General features: G+C 36.1%; 2 protein-coding genes across 4 annotated transcripts; both read left to right on the top strand.

The window, feature by feature from the left end:
- Window positions 1–297: 297 nt before the first annotated feature.
- On the top strand, window positions 298–2,725 carry LOC116032657 (probable receptor-like protein kinase At1g11050). Its single transcript, XM_031275327.1, has one exon. It carries the CDS (start codon window positions 495–497, stop codon window positions 2,466–2,468), a length of 1,974 nt encoding a protein of 657 aa, XP_031131187.1. The 5' UTR covers window positions 298–494; the 3' UTR covers window positions 2,469–2,725.
- A 3,482-nt stretch (window positions 2,726–6,207) lies between these two features.
- Window positions 6,208–20,298, top strand: LOC116032207 (UDP-glucose:glycoprotein glucosyltransferase). Of its 3 annotated transcripts, XM_031274668.1 has the most exons (38): window positions 6,208–6,540; window positions 7,025–7,302; window positions 7,366–7,474; window positions 7,657–7,810; window positions 8,500–8,671; window positions 9,276–9,349; window positions 9,982–10,078; window positions 10,191–10,303; window positions 10,427–10,542; window positions 10,861–10,918; window positions 11,018–11,170; window positions 11,251–11,349; window positions 11,472–11,636; window positions 12,469–12,537; window positions 12,857–12,939; window positions 13,105–13,267; window positions 13,806–13,940; window positions 14,043–14,148; window positions 14,279–14,373; window positions 14,474–14,586; window positions 14,720–14,930; window positions 15,168–15,236; window positions 15,463–15,608; window positions 15,966–16,067; window positions 16,540–16,687; window positions 17,103–17,159; window positions 17,241–17,371; window positions 17,454–17,542; window positions 17,649–18,001; window positions 18,085–18,177; window positions 18,279–18,343; window positions 18,451–18,553; window positions 18,637–18,795; window positions 18,879–19,019; window positions 19,108–19,151; window positions 19,239–19,353; window positions 19,510–19,662; window positions 19,758–20,298. In XM_031274668.1, the coding sequence occupies exons 1-38, from the start codon at window positions 6,350–6,352 to the stop codon at window positions 19,923–19,925; spliced, it is 4,890 nt and encodes a 1,629-aa protein (XP_031130528.1). In that variant the 5' UTR covers window positions 6,208–6,349; the 3' UTR covers window positions 19,926–20,298. The 3 variants fall into 3 exon arrangements, with proteins under 3 accessions (XP_031130528.1, XP_031130527.1, XP_031130529.1); XM_031274667.1 differs by having other exon boundaries at window positions 7,025–7,474; XM_031274669.1 differs by lacking the exon at window positions 18,085–18,177 and having other exon boundaries at window positions 7,025–7,474.
- Window positions 20,299–20,406: the final 108 nt, after the last annotated feature.

The raw sequence follows: 20,406 nt of genomic DNA, 5'->3' as shown, positions 1-20,406 counted from the left end.
ATTTTAAAGTCTTACTTAATATTCGGGGTATAATTATTATTGATTGGTCCACAAAATATATAGTGACAAAAAAAATATCTTTAATCTCTAAACAAAGTACCCCACCCACGTTGACATTCATCCAACTGTTGTACCAAACCATTTCGAATTTCAAAGAATCTATTCATCTCTGCATCATCTCTACTACTGAATACTGCAAATAGTTAGATTTTTTATTGTGTCGTATAAAAAAAAATATCATCTTTTTATAATTTTGTCTTATTGATTCTTATGACGTTCAAAATAAGGAGTTCCACACATTCATGTATGTCCAACACAACATCACATCCATGTATATGATTCTATATAATAGTCGGCTGCCGCCTTGAAAGAGTTCTAGATTTTTGAGAAACAGCAAGGAACCAACTTTGACTGAACTTTGTGCCATTTCTCAGATGCTGTAAATACTAAATACCCTCTTTTTTTTTTTCTTGTTTCTTAGATGCTGTAAACACATGGAAACAGGAGAAAGAATTTGCAGGGAGATGGAGATGAAGATGAAGAAGAAGAATTGTGGGTTCTTGATTTTTTCTATTTTGGGTTTTCTTTGTTCATTTTTGGGTCCAGTTTCATCTGAGACATGTCCTCTGGATCTTGGCTATGTTCTTGAAATCCCATGGTCAAAATCTGCCTGCAGAAATTTCCCAGATCCAAGCTCTGATAACACCACAGTAGGGGAAGATCATTGCTGCCAAACCCTTCTCTCTGTCTATGGTCTAGCCCTAGCAAAACACCTCAAAAAAACCAATCTTTTCCAGTTACCCAATATAGAAACTTCCATTTCTTGCCTCCATGACTACCAAACCAAGCTCAGTTCTTTGGGGCTGTCTTCCAATCTCACCTCTCTCTGCTTTGACCCTGTCCAGTTTGTGGTCACAAATGCCTGTGCCTCCATTGAATCAACCCAAGATTGGGTTAAGAAGCTTGGGCCTTCTACACCTCTGGACTCTGCCTGTAAGCCTGACCTCAATGATTTGACCTCATGTGATGATTGTGTAAAAGCAGGGTTCAGAGTTCAAGCTGAGTTGATAGGGATTGATGGTAATAAGTCTCACTCTACAATGTGTTTTTACTTTACTGTTGTGTATGCTGCTGGGATTGTTAATCAGTTTGGGCCTGAAAGTAGTAGTGCTATGCAATGTATACTAAGCATTCCTCTTGATTCCAGTAATGATTCTGGGAATAAGAAGCATTTGGCTGTAGTTTTTGGATTGATAGGAGCTAGTGTTGCAGTTTTAGGGATGGGATTACTGCTAGGACTGTATTTCTGGTGGGATAGGAAAAAGAAGAGGAATAGAGATAGGGAAATGGAGGAAATGGGGTCTCGGTCTACGCCTAGAATGAGGCCTAACACGACTATGTGGTTCAAGATTCGTGATCTTGAAAGGGCGACGGATGGGTTTTCGTCGAAAAATTTCTTGGGGAGAGGTGGATTTGGGGTTGTTTACAAGGGGACTTTAGGTGATGGGAGTGTTGTTGCTGTCAAGAGGATCATGGAGTCTGATTTTGAGAGGAAAGACGAGTTTTGCAACGAGGTTGAGATCATTAGCAACCTGAAGCATAGGAATCTCGTGCCACTTCGAGGGTGCTGTGTAACGGATGAAAATGAAACCGAGGATAGGGAGAACCATCGGTACCTGGTTTATGACTATATGCCGAATGGTAATCTTGATGATCATTTGTTTCTGAAGAATCAAATTGGAGCGAGTAAACCGCCTTTGAGTTGGCCTCAGAGAAGAAGCATAATCTTGGATGTGGCAAAAGGGCTGGCTTATCTGCATTATGGAGTAAAGCCGGCCATATATCACAGAGATATTAAGGCCACAAATATACTGTTAGATGCTGATATGAGGGCGAGAGTTGCAGACTTTGGGTTGGCGAAGCAAAGCAGAGAAGGGCAGTCTCATCTCACGACTAGGGTTGCAGGAACACACGGGTACTTAGCTCCCGAGTATGCACTTTATGGGCAGTTGACCGAGAAGAGTGATGTGTATAGCTTTGGGGTCGTTGTTCTAGAGATAATGTGTGGGAGAAAGGCTCTTGATTTCACTTCTCCATCGCCTCGGGGATTCCTTATCACAGATTGGGCATGGTCATTTGTCAAATCCGGGAAGATTCACGAAGCACTTGATCCATCCTTGTTGAAAGGCGGGGATTCTTCAAGTGTTTCAAACCCAAGGGCGATAATGGAGAGATTTCTACTAGTTGGAATATTATGCGCCCATGTTATGGTAGCTCTAAGGCCTACTATCTTAGATGCACTGAAGATATTGGAAGGAGACATCGAGGTTCCTGAAATCCCCGACAGACCAGCACATCTCGGTCATCCCTCGTTCTATGGTGGAGATGGCAGCACTACTAATACTACTTTTACTATATCACCAGCATTGAGTGTCCTGCAACTGCCTACTGCAGACATGCTCAGGTAAAACTTGCAAGAGCATCTTCGAGTTTTGTAGTTTTCTCTATCAGTTTAGTTAAAGAGTTGAAGTTTATGTAAGTTTTTTCTTTCTGTCATTATCATTAGCAACTAAGCAAGGGCACATGTTCCCCTGTAATCCTGTATGTATATATATATATATATATATATATATATATATATATATATCAGTTCATGTACCATTCTTGTAGCTTGTATAACAGATTTATCAAAGGCCAATGGCACCTTCTCATGTTTGTATCTTCATACTTCTTGGTGTTTATTATTGCTTTGGGGTTACTTGACAATGTCAGATTGATCATCACATTAAGGTGACCATTTTTTTGAGTGATGAGAAAAACCTGTAGCTATAATCCAAGGGTGTAACCCTAGCTAATAAAGGTCCATAGAGGTAAACTAGCCTGATGACTTTAGCCGACAAAGAATCACAAGAGGTAAGTCCATAATTGATTGACTCAAACTAAGAAGGTCAATAGACTGTCTCCATTGAAAGTCGAACTTAGAACCTCACATTGTAATTACTAAGTCAATAGTAACTTGGGGTTGCCACCTCTCTTGAGTTGTTTATCCTAAATGTTATAAAGTTCAGATCATTGTGGCACTCAAGATAAATGTTCAAAACAAATTTGATTGATCACTTTATAATGGTAGCTAACATCAACAAATAAGGGTAGACCAAGGTAAAACTACAAAACAGTCAGTACAAATATTGAAATTTAACTGTTGTGAACCCTAACTCGACACGAACAACAAAACATCTATGCTAATTGAGGAGCATCCCACGACATTAGTGATTCCCATGGTAGCGAGGCAGATCAGTCCTGATGACCTGCAATTCAGCAAGAAATCCAGTAAGAAAACAATACTAGTACAGAACACAGGGAGAGAAGTTGGTTCGATATGTAATAGGCAGCAGTAGAGGATAACAATAAAACCTTGTAGAAACAAGGAACAGACATCAATTATGGACTTCCAGTATGAACTGTTTAGTAGAAATCTTTGTTCGGTTTTTGTTGGGGGTGGGGGAAAGTTTGCAAGCTAATATAAGATCCAACTCTAGACTACCTATAATGTGCTTCTACTGAAACTTTGGCATGCCAATGATGGTGACAGAAGGCTATTCGATCATATGCCAAGGCAAAACTTGTGTGGATTAAGATTGGCTGATGAATAATAGAATTAGGGAAATCTTAGTTTAACTAGACAATATAAGCAGTCACCAAAGAGATCAATGAAACAAAATAACATAGATTCCAGGACCAAGAATTTGATACTCCATACTTCATTTTATGCAGAATTTCAGACTATGATTGGTAGATACTGTACCACTTTCACACTATGAATCAAACAACCTAATTCTCATGCATAGCAATGCATTAAACAAGGAATTCAATTTGAAATGGATATCTAAAATTACCCAAAATTGCTAAGGCCAATTACAGTTAAAAAAAAAAACACTAAGGTATGAGCACTGCCCCACTTTCATTTGGCTCAAGCCAACTAAAAGCCTTAATCTGAACCTACATGAATTCATCCTCTACACATGCACTAGCCTGCCTTAATTGACATTTATAATACATGCATGCAAGTAAAAAAAACTTCAAAAAGTAAATCTTTTGAGTGGAGTTTACCAGCATCAACCAGATCCGACGATAATGTTGTTGATGGGGATGAAAATCAGCTTGACGAAGAACCCTACAAATCCCATCACCACGAACCCGATCGCAGTTCGAACCGCTACTTTCGAGAATTCTACGCGAAATTCAGATACACCAACCCGTCAATCCAATTAATCAATCCATAATCAGTAGTAATCAGCATCGATAAGAAAAAAATTAGAGGAAAAACGTATAGAAATCGTAGAATTAGTTACCTTTGCGGTCGGGCTTGTGGCATCTCTTGACGAGACGGACGCTGTCCTTCGCGAAGTCTCTAAGAGGATCAAACACCGAATCCAAAGCATCCATTTTTGTCGATCACGAAAACTTTAGCCTTTGCCGGAGAAGGGTAACGATCGACGAGGCGAATTCTGAGAGGGTTTTTCTGATCTGAAAATGGCTGAAGTTTGAGTCAAATAGGTCTCCGACTTCGTAACATCACCAATCAGAAACAGCCATGTCAGATCATGACGTGGTTACAGAACTCTTCAATTGTCATTTACCAAAAACACCCTTGACTCTATGTTAGTTTTTTCTTCTTCTTTCTTTTTTTTTTTTTTAATTTTAAATACTCTTTTAGCCTCTCAGCTATAATACAATTTTCGATGAGTTATCTTGAATATCAAAATTTTCAATTTTGGAGACTATTCAATTATTTTTTTTTACATTTAATCTCATACTCAATTTTTTGACCAATTTAAATTGCTTAAAAAAACATAAAAGAAACAGAAGCTAGATTTTGTTTAGTTTTGGGTTCACCCCTCCTTTCTATATAAAAAAAAACTTCTTCTTCTTCTTCTTTTTTTTTTTTTTTTTAAAAAAAAACTTATTGATACTTACTTTTTGACTTGACAAGTTTTATTTTTACTTTTTTTAGTACCTACCTTTTGATTTAGGTTGGTTGACAAGTTAAACAAGAAACTAAATAAATGTGGAAGAAGTTGAATACTCAGTAGTTTTTTTTTGTTTTTTTTTTTTTAAAAACAAAACTCAATTCATTAAGGGTGTTTTTTAAAACCCAAAAAAAATGATTTTTGAAAAATTATTTTTCGAGCTTCCAGTGTTTGACAATGAAAAATATTAAAGTCAGTATAAATTGATGTTCGGTCAAAGGAAAACAAAGTCAATTTTTGGAAAAATGAGTTTCCCTTTTTTGGGGAAGTCATTTTCCAAGCACACCATTTCTTGCTATGACTTTTTGACGGGGAGTCAGAGAAAAAACTCATGGGCGGTGACACTGTATAGGTAAAAATCTGGCTGTAGCTTAAGATTTTGGTCATAGTAACAAGGTACCAGACAAAGTTCTCAAACTCGGTGGTGCATGAGTGGAAAATTTGGAGCTCAAAGCGGCCGTAAACATTGTCGAGGTAAAAGTCGATAATGCCCTCCGGAAACAACCCCATAGGGATGGCGTGGGCGAAGAGAAGTGGGTACAAATTATGTGAATTATTATGGAGGAATTGAAATCATGTAACAATGAAACCATAATCATATCGTCTTCTGCTTGGTTTGGGAAATGAGAATTGTTTCAAATTTTAGAGTTTTTAATGTCTAAGTTTTTTTTTCCTGCTTTGGGCATAGAGAAAACCTAAACAGTGTTATGGGAAAATAACATTGTTTTTGCTTATTTTTGTTTAATTAAACAATTCTATTTATTTTTTTTAAAAATGAACTAAACACACTAAAACAATTTTACAGAATGCAATCAAACACTAGAAATGAAATTAAAATGACTCATTTTTTATGTTTTCAAACACACCCTAAGTTACCAAGCAAAACAGAACTCAAGAACAAAGGCAACCCCCAAACTTAAGAAATTGAATAGTTTTTTTTTTTTTCTTTGAAAAGCAAGAAATTGAATAGTTATGCACTAAAATTCAAATTTTTGGTAATTTAAGAAGGTAATTATAGTCCAGGGACAGAAGTGGAAAATACTCTTCTAAAAATCGCCCCTGAAACGTGGCGGTCTCCGATTGGAAGAAAAATAAACCCCAAAAAGAAAAAAAAAAAAAAGAAAAAAGAAAAAAAAGACTCGTAAATCACTAAAATCTAATGCTCAGACTGAAAGACTTGAGCCCCAGCAAAGTCTTGCTCTTCAGTGCTGCGATCTCGGTCGAGAAACCATAAGAACACCGAAAAACTAGAAAAAGCTTCAATCTTTGATTGCAATTTCATCAATGAGCTTGTCGTGATTAGCCTGGCTGGATACACCATGGAATTCATCAAAACTTCAAGAATGAGCCCGCGGACACGTTTCAGATTTGGCCTTTGCGCGGTGATCGTTGCGGTTCTCTGCGTACATCTATCTTCGTATTCAGTTTCTGCAGCGAATAGTAAACCTAAAAACGTGCAGGTGGCTCTCAGGGCCAAGTGGCCTGGCACCTCCATACTTCTGGAAGCAGGGTGTGTTTCTTTTCAACAATTAAACTCTCTGGATTATTAATGTAGCTGCAGAAGATATTTTCATTTGATTTTACACTGCTAAATCATTTTTAGTGGTTGATTTCCTGGTGGAGCATTCTTGTTTTTGTGCTCCATATTGTGCTGTTTCTTATGCCTGTATCTGCTACAATGGAGTTTTGTAGGAGTACCTGTTACTGGTATTCTGCTTAATATTCCATGTTATGTTATACACTTATAGACAGCTAAGTATGCCCTGAACTAGCAACACATGCCAAATATAGCTTCTAGAGATTATATTATACTGTGCTGTTTTTTTAAGTGTGAAGAATAATTAGCAATTGGAATACCTTCATTAGTCTTTGACTGCTCCTCAGTCCTCAGTACATTAGTTTTTAGTGGAACCTGGAAATGGTGGCAAAATGTTGCCACGTTTTCTTTGTGATGGTATTCTTTGTATATCTTATAGTTTCCACATGTTTGACAGGGAATTGCTATCAAAGGAATGGAAAGGTCTTTACTGGGACTTCATTGACATGTGGCTTCATTCTGCTGATGGAGACACTGATTGTAAATCTGCCCAAGATTGTGTAAAGAAAATTGGAAAATATGGGAAATCATTTTTAAGTGAATCCCTGGCATCGGTGTTTGAATTATCTCTTACACTTCGATCAGCATCTCCTACAATAGTGCTATATCGACAGTTAGCAGAAGAATCTCTTTCTTCATTTCCTCTGGTTGATGATATCAGCTCAGACTCCACAAGTGAGGAACTTTCTGAGCCAAGTGAAATCACAGAAACCAAAAAGGCTGAACCTTTCCTTTCAGGTGTGGATCAACAAAGTCGTAAGGATAAATGCTGTTGGGTTGATACTGGTGGGTCTCTGTTTTTTGATGTCCCAGAGTTACTATTGTGGCTTAAAAGCCCAAAAGCAGTGTATGTCAAGCTTTCTCTCTTGCTCTATATTATGCTGCACATGGACACATATATTTGTGTGTGTGTGTCCGTGTAAATGCATGTTTACAGTTTGCGCTAGAATTGACCTTTCAAATTCAGGGCTGTTGTTGATTTTCAGTGCTTATAGTCCTATTTTTTTCCCTTTCAAATCTTTGTTGCAGAGCTGGTGATACATTTCAGCAGCCTGAGCTATTTGAATTTGATCATGTCCATCCTGATTCAAGTATAGGAAATCCCATCACTATATTGTATGGATCTCTTGGGACTGAATGCTTTAAAGAATTTCATCATATATTGGTGAATGCTGCCAGAGAGGTCCACCATCCAAGACTCTTCCTAATATCTATTTCTTTTATTGACAAATTTTCATTTATATCTGGTGATGGAGCAGTTGAGTGAGGTGACAATAGAAGATATTGTCATCTTTCTCTGTTCTAGTTAAATCTGATTGGCAAATATACTGATTTGGGGCTGTATATTAAAATTGCTTTGTATCTTCCTGATCCTTGAGATAATATTTGTATCGTTATACATAATTTCATGACATTAAATATATGGTTTTCAATCTTTCATATAAAATTTTTTAAGCATAAGCTTCACGATAAAGTTCTATAGGGAGTAGGGACTGCATGTGATTTTACAGTTGGGGGTAGGGGGGTGGTTAGAAAATACCTAAAGCTGCATAGAGTATACTCAAAGAAACTATGATACATAATCAGAACATAGTTGATTAAGCAGTAGAAATAATCAGAACATAGTTGGTTAAGCAATATAATTATATAAATCGTTTCTCAAGTGTACAGTATCAGGAAAACTATTGCTCTTTTAAAACAAGGCATTCCTAGTACCATACAGGAACATGACCTTCAACGTTTACAGTCTTGGATTTTCAATTTGTAGCCTTATTTTATTTATTTATTTATTTATTTTCTGAAAAAAAAGGGCATCAGATTTCTAATTGGATTTCACTTTGATATACTGATATTTCTTCTTCTCTGATACAGGGGAAAGCTTACTATGTTGTTAGACCTGTATTACCCTCAGGCTGTGAATCAAAGAGTGGTCCTTGTGGGTCTGTTGGCACAAGAGACTCTTTAAACTTGGGTGGCTATGGTGTGGAACTTGCTTTGAAGAACATGGAATATAAAGCTATGGATGACAGCACAGTGAAGAAAGGTAAATTTGTCTTGTTTTAAAAATGAATTATTCATTTACTTGACAGAATATTATGTTAAAAATGTCAAAATCTTCACAGAAGTTTCCTTTATGTTTTTAATTAATTTGTCTTTGCAAGATTATTATGCAAGGTGCAAGGCATTATCCTTTGATGTTGACCTATTAAAATAAAATTTAAGGAAAAAAAAGAGAAGAAAACTCTTGATATTAAGTTGATTATATCATCTTTTTTTTTTTGTTCATGTGGTGCGGCATCACAACAAGAATTATGTTTCTTAGATAATTCGTTTTCCCTCTCATACAAGGTTATTTATGCTAGCTGGATTTTCTTTCTTTGTTCATCATCAGTAAACTATTTTTATTATAAGGTTAAATAAGCAGCAACTATTCTTCAAATTTCAATGGAAACTTCCAGATAATATGTTGATCTATTTGCTTTGAAGTGTTGACTACATGTGGATTTTTTTTACCTAGTTTATGTTCATGATCATATGTTCATCTGATAGTTTCAAGCCTTGCTCGTAGTTTGTTATGTTCTATTCCTCATTGTATCAGAAACTGCTTTTAGTGAAGAATATAAGCTAAACAAATTTCATAAGTGCAGGGGTCATTCTTGAAGATCCTCAAACTGAAGATCTTAGCCAAGAAGTCAGGGGATTTATATTTTCAAGGATTCTGGTACTATGCTATTTTGCTTTAGGTTGATTTTGTGTTTAATTGATGTTTCCCTAGCAATTCTTTTCTTCTTCTATCACAAACCTTTGCTTTTGTTTGCATAAATCTTTACTTAGTTGTGCACTTTTAATATGGAAATCAAAATGAAACAAAGAATTCTCAAAGCACTTGTTCATGCTTGAATCCTCCCAATGTTTCTTGGTTGTGTGGCCACCTTTAGGTTTGTCTGGGGTTCTCTCTCTTATGCTTCTTTATTTATCTTCCTTTCCCTTATGTCTGAGTTTGTTCCTCTTTTTCTAATGCAATATTAATCTTAAGCATTCTTAATTGAGGATAACTTAAACACTCTCTTCACCTACAAAACATCATATAAAATATTCTTGCTTACAACTTTCTTCTTCATGATAAAGCATCTATTAAGTAGTGAGAAAGATTGAGCCTATGTAAGAGGATCATTGACCTGTCATACATTCCAAAAGACTATAATATACGTTGGTAGATTCACTTCTAAGGTTGTTATTGTGAGGTGAACAAAGGTCAGGGGAGTATATGAATTTGTGTTAAAAATGCACCATCCTCTACATTGACGTTTATTGCAAAGTTTATGTTGTTTATTTGTCTTGCTTACTTTGCAGGAACGTAAGCCAGAGTTAAAATCTGAAATCATGGCTTTCAGGGATTATCTTCTGTCATCAGCAATTTCTGATACACTAGATGTCTGGGAACTTAAAGGTAATGACACTAACTTGTTGTGATAGGTTTTCAAAATGCTAGCTGCCTTTACAGTGTACTGACCATACTCAACTCTCCCCTCATTCCTAATTTCTATATAAAAAATAAAAAGACTTGGGACATCAAACTGCACAGAGAATTGTTCATGCTGCTGATCCTTTGCTGACCATGCAAGGAATTAACCAAAACTTTCCTAGTGTGGTCTCTTCTTTATCACGAATGAAGGTGAGACATTTTATATAAGTGTATGCATCAATTGTAATTAGAATTGCTTATATGAAATATTTCCTGGTTTTTAATATCTTGTTTGAAGTCTCATCTTTTGGTATCTATTTGAACTTCATGCAGCTCAATGAGTCAATCAAGGATGAAATTATTGAAAACCAGCGAATGATCCCTCCGGGGAAGTCATTAATGGCCTTAAATGGTGCCTTAATCAATATTGAAGATATTGACCTCTATTTGTAAGGCTTCCACTTGCTATTATTTTCTCTTTTCTTGTGATCTTTCCTAATTCCTATGATGTTTTCTATTGTAAAAAATATAATTTGTCAATTGCATGTTTATGAAAGGTAAGATCAATTTATTTTTTTGATATCCAAAAGAATTTAAGTTCTCTTAGATAGGCAAAATTGTTAGTGCACTTTTGTGCTCTATTGATTTAAATTTACCATGAACTTGTTAGTGGACATGTTTTCCTAACCTGTCATATTGATATTTTATTGTGTTTTTAGTTTAAATATTTTTTTTTGTTTGCGTGTTAAGACTATTGTGTTTTTCAGGCTGATTGAAATGGCTCATCAGGAGTTATCGTTAGCTGATCAATACTCAAAATTGAAGGTATGAGATTCTTAAACCTTGAACAAAAAGCTGTATATAGGGATCTGTTCTTTGATTAATCTTAGATTCCTTTGCTAACCATTGCTTATAAAATGTCAGATTCCTCCAACCACTGTGAAGAAACTTCTTTCTACACTACCCCCTTCAGATGGAAGCTCACTCCGTGTTGATTTTCGCTCTGACCATGTTCATTATCTAAATAATTTGGAGGCTGATGCAATGTATCGACGTTGGCGAAGTAACATTAATGAGGTACAGTTCCACTTATCCAGTGTCTATAATTTATATGTAATTAAGATTCCTTGCTTCATCATTTCATATTACTGCTGTAGATCCTGATGCCTGTCTTCCCTGGACAAATGCGTTACATCCGGAAAAACATATTCCATGCAGTTTATGTACTAGATCCTTCATCCACTCATGGACTTGAGGTAAGCTCTCCTCATCTATGATTGAACTTTGAGATTTTGATCTTGCTACTTAGTGTCTAAATTACTAAATTTCAAAGTCAACTAAAAGAAAGAGTATTAACTATTTTTTTTTAAACTTGCAGACCATTGATATGATTATTTCTCTATTTGAGAATCACATGCCAATAAGGTTTGGTGTTATATTATACTCTGCAAAGTTGATCAATGAAATTGAATCAAATGATGGTGAACTTCTCTTTTCTCAAGGGAAAGATGATAGTCAAAGTCAGGAAGATATTTCCAGTCTGGTAATTGTTTATATCTCTTTCTGATACCTTTTAGTTCCTAAGCCTTTTAGTGGACACTATTGTTGTTATAAATGAGCAACTAGATGAAATTAACACATCTTAATGGGATTTGAGGAGATTCTGGATAACTTATCTTTGATACCTTTCATGTTTCCTATTTAAATCCAAGTGCACGATATGGATGTTGTCACTTATCAATACTAATCAATATATGGTGAAGTCACTAACTCTGGCTTCATGCCTTCATCATTAAGATTCCTCTTCCTTTTTTAGGTAGTTGACACAAATGGGCTACAGATGGTAGAGTATGATTTATATGATTGTTCTGTTTACCACAAATCTGTCTTCTATTTTTGCAATTAGTGCTGCATTAGTATGATTACTTTTGTTGCCAGTTAAATGACATAAATTTTGAGTTTTATAAACTGTTATACTAAAATATAAATTTAGATTGTAAGGTAGTTTATTACAGAATTGTTCCATGAAATTATTTACTTATTTATTTGCTTCTAGAATAGCCTCTCACTTGAAGGCCTTGTAACTTGTCAAACAATAGTTATGCACCTTGATATGCACATTCTCATGTTTCTGAACTTTATAACTCTGGTGAATCTGAAATCCATGCCTATATTCTGGAAATTCAAGTCTTTTAAGAATCATCTTGTTGTTGGAGCAATGTGGAATACATTATCTGTCAAGTGCCAATAACATCAGGGATGCATTTTATTTTCTTTATTCATTTTTCTAGAACCTACAATTTCTATTAGCCTTGTTTTGCTTTATGATCCATTGATGAAGTGATGAAATTTGTTTGACAACCTAAATTTTGCAGATTATACGACTTTTCATCTATTTGAAGGAAAATCATGGTGCTGCAACAGCTTTCCAGTTTTTGAGCAACGTATGAATTTATTACCCTCATATTCTTACACTAATTTATTTGCATCCTATGAATCACCAAATCATTATTGGTCTTTTGGTTACAATTTACAAAGTCAATGACTGCTAGCAGATATTAGTTAAAAGTTTTACATGCAGTTAGTTGTCAAACCTAGTGCCTCAAAGAAGGAGAAAAAGTTATATGACAACTTATCTGTTTGTGTCTTCCATCTCTCTGGGTTCTTTCAACTAATTTATGACCTGTCATGTGCAACATATTTGTAGTAGATGGTGCATTTACAATTATACCAAGCTAATTAATTATTCTCCTGAAATTGTAGATTAACAAATTGCGAGTAGAGTCAGGTGCTGAAGATGCTCCTGAAATGGACCATGTTGAGGGGGCATTCATTGAAACTGTTTTGTAAGTCTTAAAGATCATCAATCACTGAGCACTGTCATTAATGTTACTTGCATATTCGCTTTTTCTGCTTATTTAGGGCCTCTTTCATTTCGTAGATTCATCCTTAACAAATTATGAGACTCACAAATCAGTTTTTTAAAGATGGTGACAATCTTCTTTCTGCAGACCACAAGCAAAATCACCACCACAAGATACTTTACTGAAACTGCAAAAGGAGAATACTTTCAAAGAAGTTTCTCGAGAAAGTTCCATGTTTGCCCTTAAGCTGGGGTTATCCAAGCTCCAGTGTTCCCTTTTGATGAATGGCCTTGTTAATGAACCCACTGAGGTATTGCTCTACTTTATTGCTGCACTTGAATTTTCACTCTGCATATGGTGACATGGTGTCAGTATCTCAAACTTCTATGTTTAACTTTACAGTTATGTTTATTTCCCTAAGCTATTTAAATAACTTACCAGATTAAGTTCAAGAAATGTTTTGGAAGCTAGTTGAAATATGAGACTTGTGTAAGCTGTTTTGAGTTTATATTAAGGAGCTTATTGAAAAGTGAAAGTGTGTAATTAGGCTGTTTATCTTTACTGGGATTTAACCATTTAGATGTGGGGGAGCACATTTGTGACACATTATTACATAAATAAGAATAAGAATTGTTTCTCATCAAAATGTTGCAACATTAGAATTTTGTTTTCTTTAATCTGTCATACTCTGTTCAATGAGTCACCATCAAGTATATTATAGGAATACCACTCTTCATAAGCAGCCATTTGCTCTTCTTGGCTTGATTTCCAATTGAAATTTCTTACAATAGAATGTGATAATAACTATGGTATCACATGACAACAATCATGTTAAATACTATTTTCAGGATGCTCTTATGAATGCCATGAACGATGAGCTGCCTAGAATACAGGAACAAGTTTATTATGGACATATAGGTTCTCACACAGATATTCTGGAGAAATTCCTGTCAGAAAGTGGTGTTCAGCGCTATAATCCTCTGGTACAGTATCTCAAACTTCTGTGTTTAACTATACAGTCATGATTCATTTTGCTATAAATTACCAGCTCTCTTGCTAAGCTTCTAGATTGTATGGTGATGTAGATAATATCTGATGGGAAGGCCAAACCAAAATTTGTATCTCTTTCTGCTGCAACTCTTGAAAAGGAATCAGTGCTAAATGACATCAGCTACTTGCACTCTCCAGAAAGTAAGCTGTAGTTTAGCTAAAATGATCAGTTTCCATACAAGCTGCTTCAATTTGTTATTTGACTGTCTCCCTTACTTTTTTGTCCAGCTTCAATTTGGTATTTGACTGTCTCCCTTACTTTTTTGTCCAGCCATTGATGATTTAAAGCCTGTGACTCATCTGCTTGCTGTCAATATCACATCAAAGAAAGGGATAAGGTTGCTTCGTGAAGGAATCCGTTATCTGGTATTTTCCTCTGTCTAGTTATTATTAATTATTAATTCCTATAATTGATTTATATAATTATATGTGTTATTTTTGTTGGAACTCAATGCTTCTTCTGCAGATGGAAGGTACTAAAAATGGACGCCTTGGTGTGTTATTTAGTGCTACTCAGGATACTCATTGGCCAAGCATCCTTTTTATGAAAGTCTTCAAAATTACTGCGTCATCATATAGGTAGATTGGTTATCTTGAACTTTCTTTTTGACCAATTAAGTCATATTCTTATTGGTGTCCTTTTGAAGTTGTCTAATGTTATATTCTTTCTTCCCCATTGTCCTACACATTGATAATAATTAATTCCATGCAGCCACAAGAAAAGAGTGTTGGAGTTTCTGGATCAACTTTGCTCATTCTATGAGCGTGAATATATTAACTTACCTACTCTAGTTACTGAAAACAATCAAGCGTTTATTGATAAGGTATTTGAAATGGCAAGTGCAAAAGGATTGCCTTCTAAAGGCTATGAATCTGCTCTCTCAGGTTTTACGGATGACAACATTAAGACATACTTGTCTAAGGTACGTCATTGTGACTATCCTTTAACCTAAGATCCTGATAGTTATGTATGTCATTATCATTCTTTCATATAATCTACAATGAAACTTCTGTTCACTTTTAAGTTATTTTGTAATTATAGTAATTGCTCTGACCTGCTAAATTTATTGTATGTGATCTTTCTTATGCATCATTCCATCTCATTGTTTTCGTTGGATTCATCATTTAGTTCCAGTAATTATTAATCAATACATGTGCAGGTGGCTAAATTTTTGTATAGGCAAGTCGGGCTTGAATCTGGTGGTGCTGTTGTCATTACAAATGGAAGGGTTTGTTTCATTTGGACTCTCCTGCTTGATTTGAATTCCAATTTCCTAATATTACATCTTTCAAATCATTTTATGATCTGGTGCTCTTTTTCAATGTAGTGATTCATCACTTGCTTTTTCTTAAGTACTTGCATGGACAATTTTGTGGATTACTTCTTTCCCATGATTATATATTTGTGTGTTCCATGCATGCCACATTCTCATTGCATTTCTTAATATTTGATAGGTGGTTCACGTTGTCGAGGGCACTACATTCTTAAGCCATGATTTGCAGCTTCTAGAATCTCTGGAATTTAAGCAAAGGATAAAACACATTGTGGAAATTGTTGAAGAAGTAAAGTGGGAAGATGTGGACCCAGACATGTTAACAAGGTTATCTTCTTTTTACTGCCTTTTGAGAGAACTTTCCATCAAAAGAGAGAAAAGAGAATGCCTTACATAAATGACACACCCAAGATTTGTGGATGTCTCTGATACTCAACTTCTTCTGATAATTAATTATTGTGCTTCTTCCTATTCATATAATTCAAGCCCGCTTTGCTAACTAGTAAATGCACTAAAGACAGAATATGCTATTGAATGAAAGTGCTACTGAAGTTGGCTGCTGGTTTTGCCGTTTTGTTGTGGTTTTGTTGCATTGTGTCCAGCTCACACATATGTTTTTACTCTTGTATTTTTATTATAATTTGCTAAAGATTTTCTTTTCCTTGAATATTTTTCCTATCATAGTAAATTCATCAGTGACATCATCATGTCCATCTCATCCTCAATTGCTACACGGGAACGAACTTCTGAAGGTGCTCGTTTTGAGCTTTTGTCAGCAACATACAGGTCAGATACCTGACCTTCCACCAATTCCATTTGCAAGATCCATAATTTGTGGTGCTTGAACACATCAACTGTTAGATAAATACTTGTTTACATCTCTGTTGCATTGAATACATGAGACTTCCACCTTATACGGCTCATCAATATTTACAGATAAATGTTCTGACTTTTCCATAATATTTTTCTTGATATATTCAGATGCTAGGTCCAACTTAATGATTGAATTTCCAGAATCTCTCTAAACATGAAGTGACTTGTAGTGCTCAAAATAATTTACTTTGACTATATGAACAAGTCTCAAAAGATATGCTTTTGAACATGCGTTCCTCATTTACCTATACAACTAAATTATTTGCACTGCAGCATAACATGATCTCTTCTCTTTTATGCATTTTTTTTCCTTTGTTATTTACTTCTGCTTAAAGAGGCACATAACTAGAAGTGAATATTTACCACCACTCTTATGTTGTTACAGTGCTGTTGTCTTGGAAAATGAAAATGCTACCATTCATATCGATGCTGTTATTGATCCTCTGAGTCCCTCTGGTCAAAAGCTGGCTTCTCTTCTTTATCTACTGTCAAAGTCTGTTCATCCAAGTATGAGGCTTGTACTGAATCCAATGGTAAGCTTTATCAAATTCTTAAATAATTTATGTTTTTCACCATGAGAATTCTATTAAGAGTTAATATCATCTAGGATCCTCCTAGTATAGTGGTTTAGCCACGTTTAGTCCTATACTTTCAAATTAACCACCCTTGGTCCTTCGACTCTCAAATTCTTACCATCTGTGGTCCAAGTTAACCACCCATGGTCCTTCAACTATCAAATTTTAACCACCTATGGTCCTTCCAGGAGGACCACAGATAATCAGATAACTCCAAATCTTCTCATATAATATATTGTCTCCTATATTTGTATGTCTTTGTATGGTGTGATTCGTGTTGTATTTACATCTTACTTTTTATTAATCGTTTTATTATCAGTCTTACCTAGTACTTAACTACTTATGAAATTAATGTTGAATTTTCTCTTGGCAGAGTTCTCTTGTTGATCTTCCACTGAAGAATTACTACAGATATGTAGCCCCAACAATGGTAGCCCAGTTCCCCAGTGCATCGCTTCATTTAACTCCATTCTCTTGATATTTTCTTTTCTCAATTTTTATTATTTTGCAGGATGACTTTAGCAGAACAGATTTCGCAGTGTATGGTCCACAAGCATTTTTTGCAAATATGCCACCATCGAAGACACTAACTATGAATCTTGATGTACCTGAGCCATGGCTTATTGAGCCTGTCGTTGCTGTGTATGTTTGAAATAACCAGTTCACTGTCGGTGAATAAATACATGTCTAGTTGCTTGAGTCTAATATTTCAGTATCTTTGCAGCCACGACCTGGACAATATATTGCTTGAAAACCTCGGGGAGACCAGGACACTGCAAGCCGTGTATGAACTTGAAGCTCTTGTTCTAACAGGTCATTTCTCTTAAACTTTGGGTTCTAGCGCTACATTAACCTAGACTAAGCGAAGACTAGGGTATGACTCGAGTTTTTAAGCTAATTGTTGAATAACCTTAACCAGGTCATTGCTCCGAGAAGGATCACGATCCTCCCCGAGGTCTTCAGCTGATCCTTGGAACCAAAAGCACTCCGCACTTGGTTGATACACTTGTCATGGCCAATTTGGGTTACTGGCAAATGAAAGTCTCTCCCGGAGTTTGGTACCTCCAGCTTGCTCCAGGCAGAAGCTCAGAGCTTTACATCATGAAACAGGATGGTGATGGAGGTCAGAACACGATTCTGTCAAAGCGTATAACGATAAATGATTTACGAGGTAAACTAGTTCACTTGGAAGTGGTGAAGAAAAAAGGAAAGGAACATGAGAATTTGCTAGTACCCACGGATTCAGATAGCCATTCACGAGCGAGTAAGAAGGTAATTGACTCATACCTTTGTTGTAATCATTAAATGTCTTTGAATCTGTATGACATTGAGGGTTCTACCCAATGATTATGCAGGGAAATCGGAACAGTTGGAATTCCAATTTTCTTAAATGGGCTTCTGGTTTCATTGGTGGCAGTGACCAGTCAAAAAAGACTGAAAGCGCACCAGTAATAAATTATTGTTTTTTTTTCCTATTTGTCAGCCATTGATATTAGGTAAAAGAAAATTTAGGATAATAACCGAAGATTTCTAATGTCATATTTTATAGGAGCTGGGAAGAGGTACTCGTCATGGCAAAACAATCAATATATTTTCTGTTGCTTCTGGGCACTTGTAAGTTTCTTCATTCTCAAATTCATTTTCCACATTTACTTCTGCATTTCCTTCCGATGCTTTCATAACTTAAGATCTAATATTAGCTGAATTTTTTGTGTGTGTAGATATGAACGCTTCCTAAAAATTATGATATTGAGTGTTTTGAAGAACACAAATCGGCCAGTAAAGTTCTGGTTTATAAAGAACTATCTCTCTCCACAATTCAAGGTTTTCTTGCTCCTTGGCCCATTCTCTTTACCCTTTCAACATTATCCTTTGGAATATGAAGTTAACATCTGAAATTTGCTCAGGATGTGATTCCTCACATGGCACGGGAATATGGTTTTGAGTATGAATTAATCACCTACAAATGGCCTACATGGTTACATAAGCAAAAAGAGAAACAGAGAATTATCTGGGCGTACAAAATTCTCTTTCTCGATGTCATTTTCCCCCTTGCTCTGGAGAAGGTATTTAAGCTTTTAAATCAATATTGAAAGAACTGATTAGATTTGGTGATTCATTTAACAGTTTATAATATCTGTATGTGCAGGTTATATTTGTCGATGCAGATCAGATTGTCAGAGCAGACATGGGCGAACTGTATGACATGGATTTGAAAGGGCGACCTCTTGCATATACGCCTTTCTGTGATAACAACAAAGATATGGATGGCTATCGGTTTTGGAAACAAGTAGATGCATCTCTCCACAACAAGTAGATGCATCTCCCTTAGATTATCTAAGCCATTGCCTAATCGTCTTTCACACGTTTTCCTGCAGGGTTTCTGGAAGGACCATTTGAGGGGAAGACCATATCATATCAGGTAAAGCAACTGCCAGTATACTGTATTCGTAAGAATTTCCAACTTCTGTTCTCCTCGTAAGGCTTACATGTGGCGTATAATCTGCAGTGCTCTGTATGTTGTTGATCTGCTAAAATTCCGAGAGACTGCTGCTGGAGATAACTTGAGAGTATTCTACGAAACCCTAAGCAAGGATCCGAACAGTCTATCTAATTTGGATCAGGCAAGTTAATGTCCTCGTGTGCATTAAACAATTTTGTAGATCGGATGGTATGGTATTTTAGGTTTAACGGGATCCCTCTGTTGCGTGCCAAGGCATTTCTACATGATTTTTGCGTTTTCCAAATGTTAATTGCTAACTGGAATATCGATATCTCAGGATCTCCCCAATTATGCCCAGCACACCGTACCCATCTTTTCACTCCCCCAAGAATGGCTATGGTGTGAGTCATGGTGTGGCAACACGACTAAACCTAAAGCAAAGACCATCGATCTCTGCAACAATCCCATGACAAAGGAGCCGAAGCTTCAGGTGAAAACGAAGCATTCTTTCCCCTCGCATCAACGTCACCCAATCCCCCCCCCCCCTGACCCCATCACTCATATTTTTCTTTCTATACCATGTAGGGTGCGAAAAGGATAGTTGCAGAGTGGCCAGAGCTCGACTTGGAAGCAAGAACCTTTACCGCAAAAATCTTAGGTGAAGATATCTCCCCTCAAGAACAACCACCAGCACCACCTGTTCAACCCGCTAAAACAGTTGACGAAGATTTGGAATCAAAGGCCGAATTGTGAAGGCCCTTTACAAGCATTCCTCAGACCTGTCAGATCATGTTGCGTTTCGCTTGGGGCTGCTTCTGCAACATTAACTACACTACAAACGTAGAGATAGAACTTGACGCTTTTCTTGTGTCATACAAAATCACGAAACCATTTTTGCTGCTGACCCCTCTGGGAATAATATCAGAGCAATTTTAGCATCAAGTACTGCTAGCTCTAGGACATTACTTGTAGGAAAGCAGTTTGGGGAGTTCCATAGAATTGCTGAGGCTTTAGTCCACATTCAGTCAATCTGTACAATTTTGATACCTTTGAATTTTAAGGCTATCTTTCTCTTCACATTTTGAAAATATAATGCAAATCAAGTATTAAGCATTGAACTAAGAAATCAAGTATCTTCCAATATAAGCACTTAAACTTATTTTCTTTATTTGGCATTCACCCTCTCTTCACTGTGGGCTGTATGAGCTTCTTGTCATCTCATTTTATGTAGTTG

This window comes from Ipomoea triloba, chromosome 10, assembly GCF_003576645.1.
Source record: "Ipomoea triloba cultivar NCNSP0323 chromosome 10, ASM357664v1".
Taxonomy (NCBI): domain Eukaryota; kingdom Viridiplantae; phylum Streptophyta; class Magnoliopsida; order Solanales; family Convolvulaceae; genus Ipomoea; species Ipomoea triloba.
Note: the sequence above shows the minus strand (reverse complement) of the source record. Positions and strands in the feature narration are given on the sequence as shown.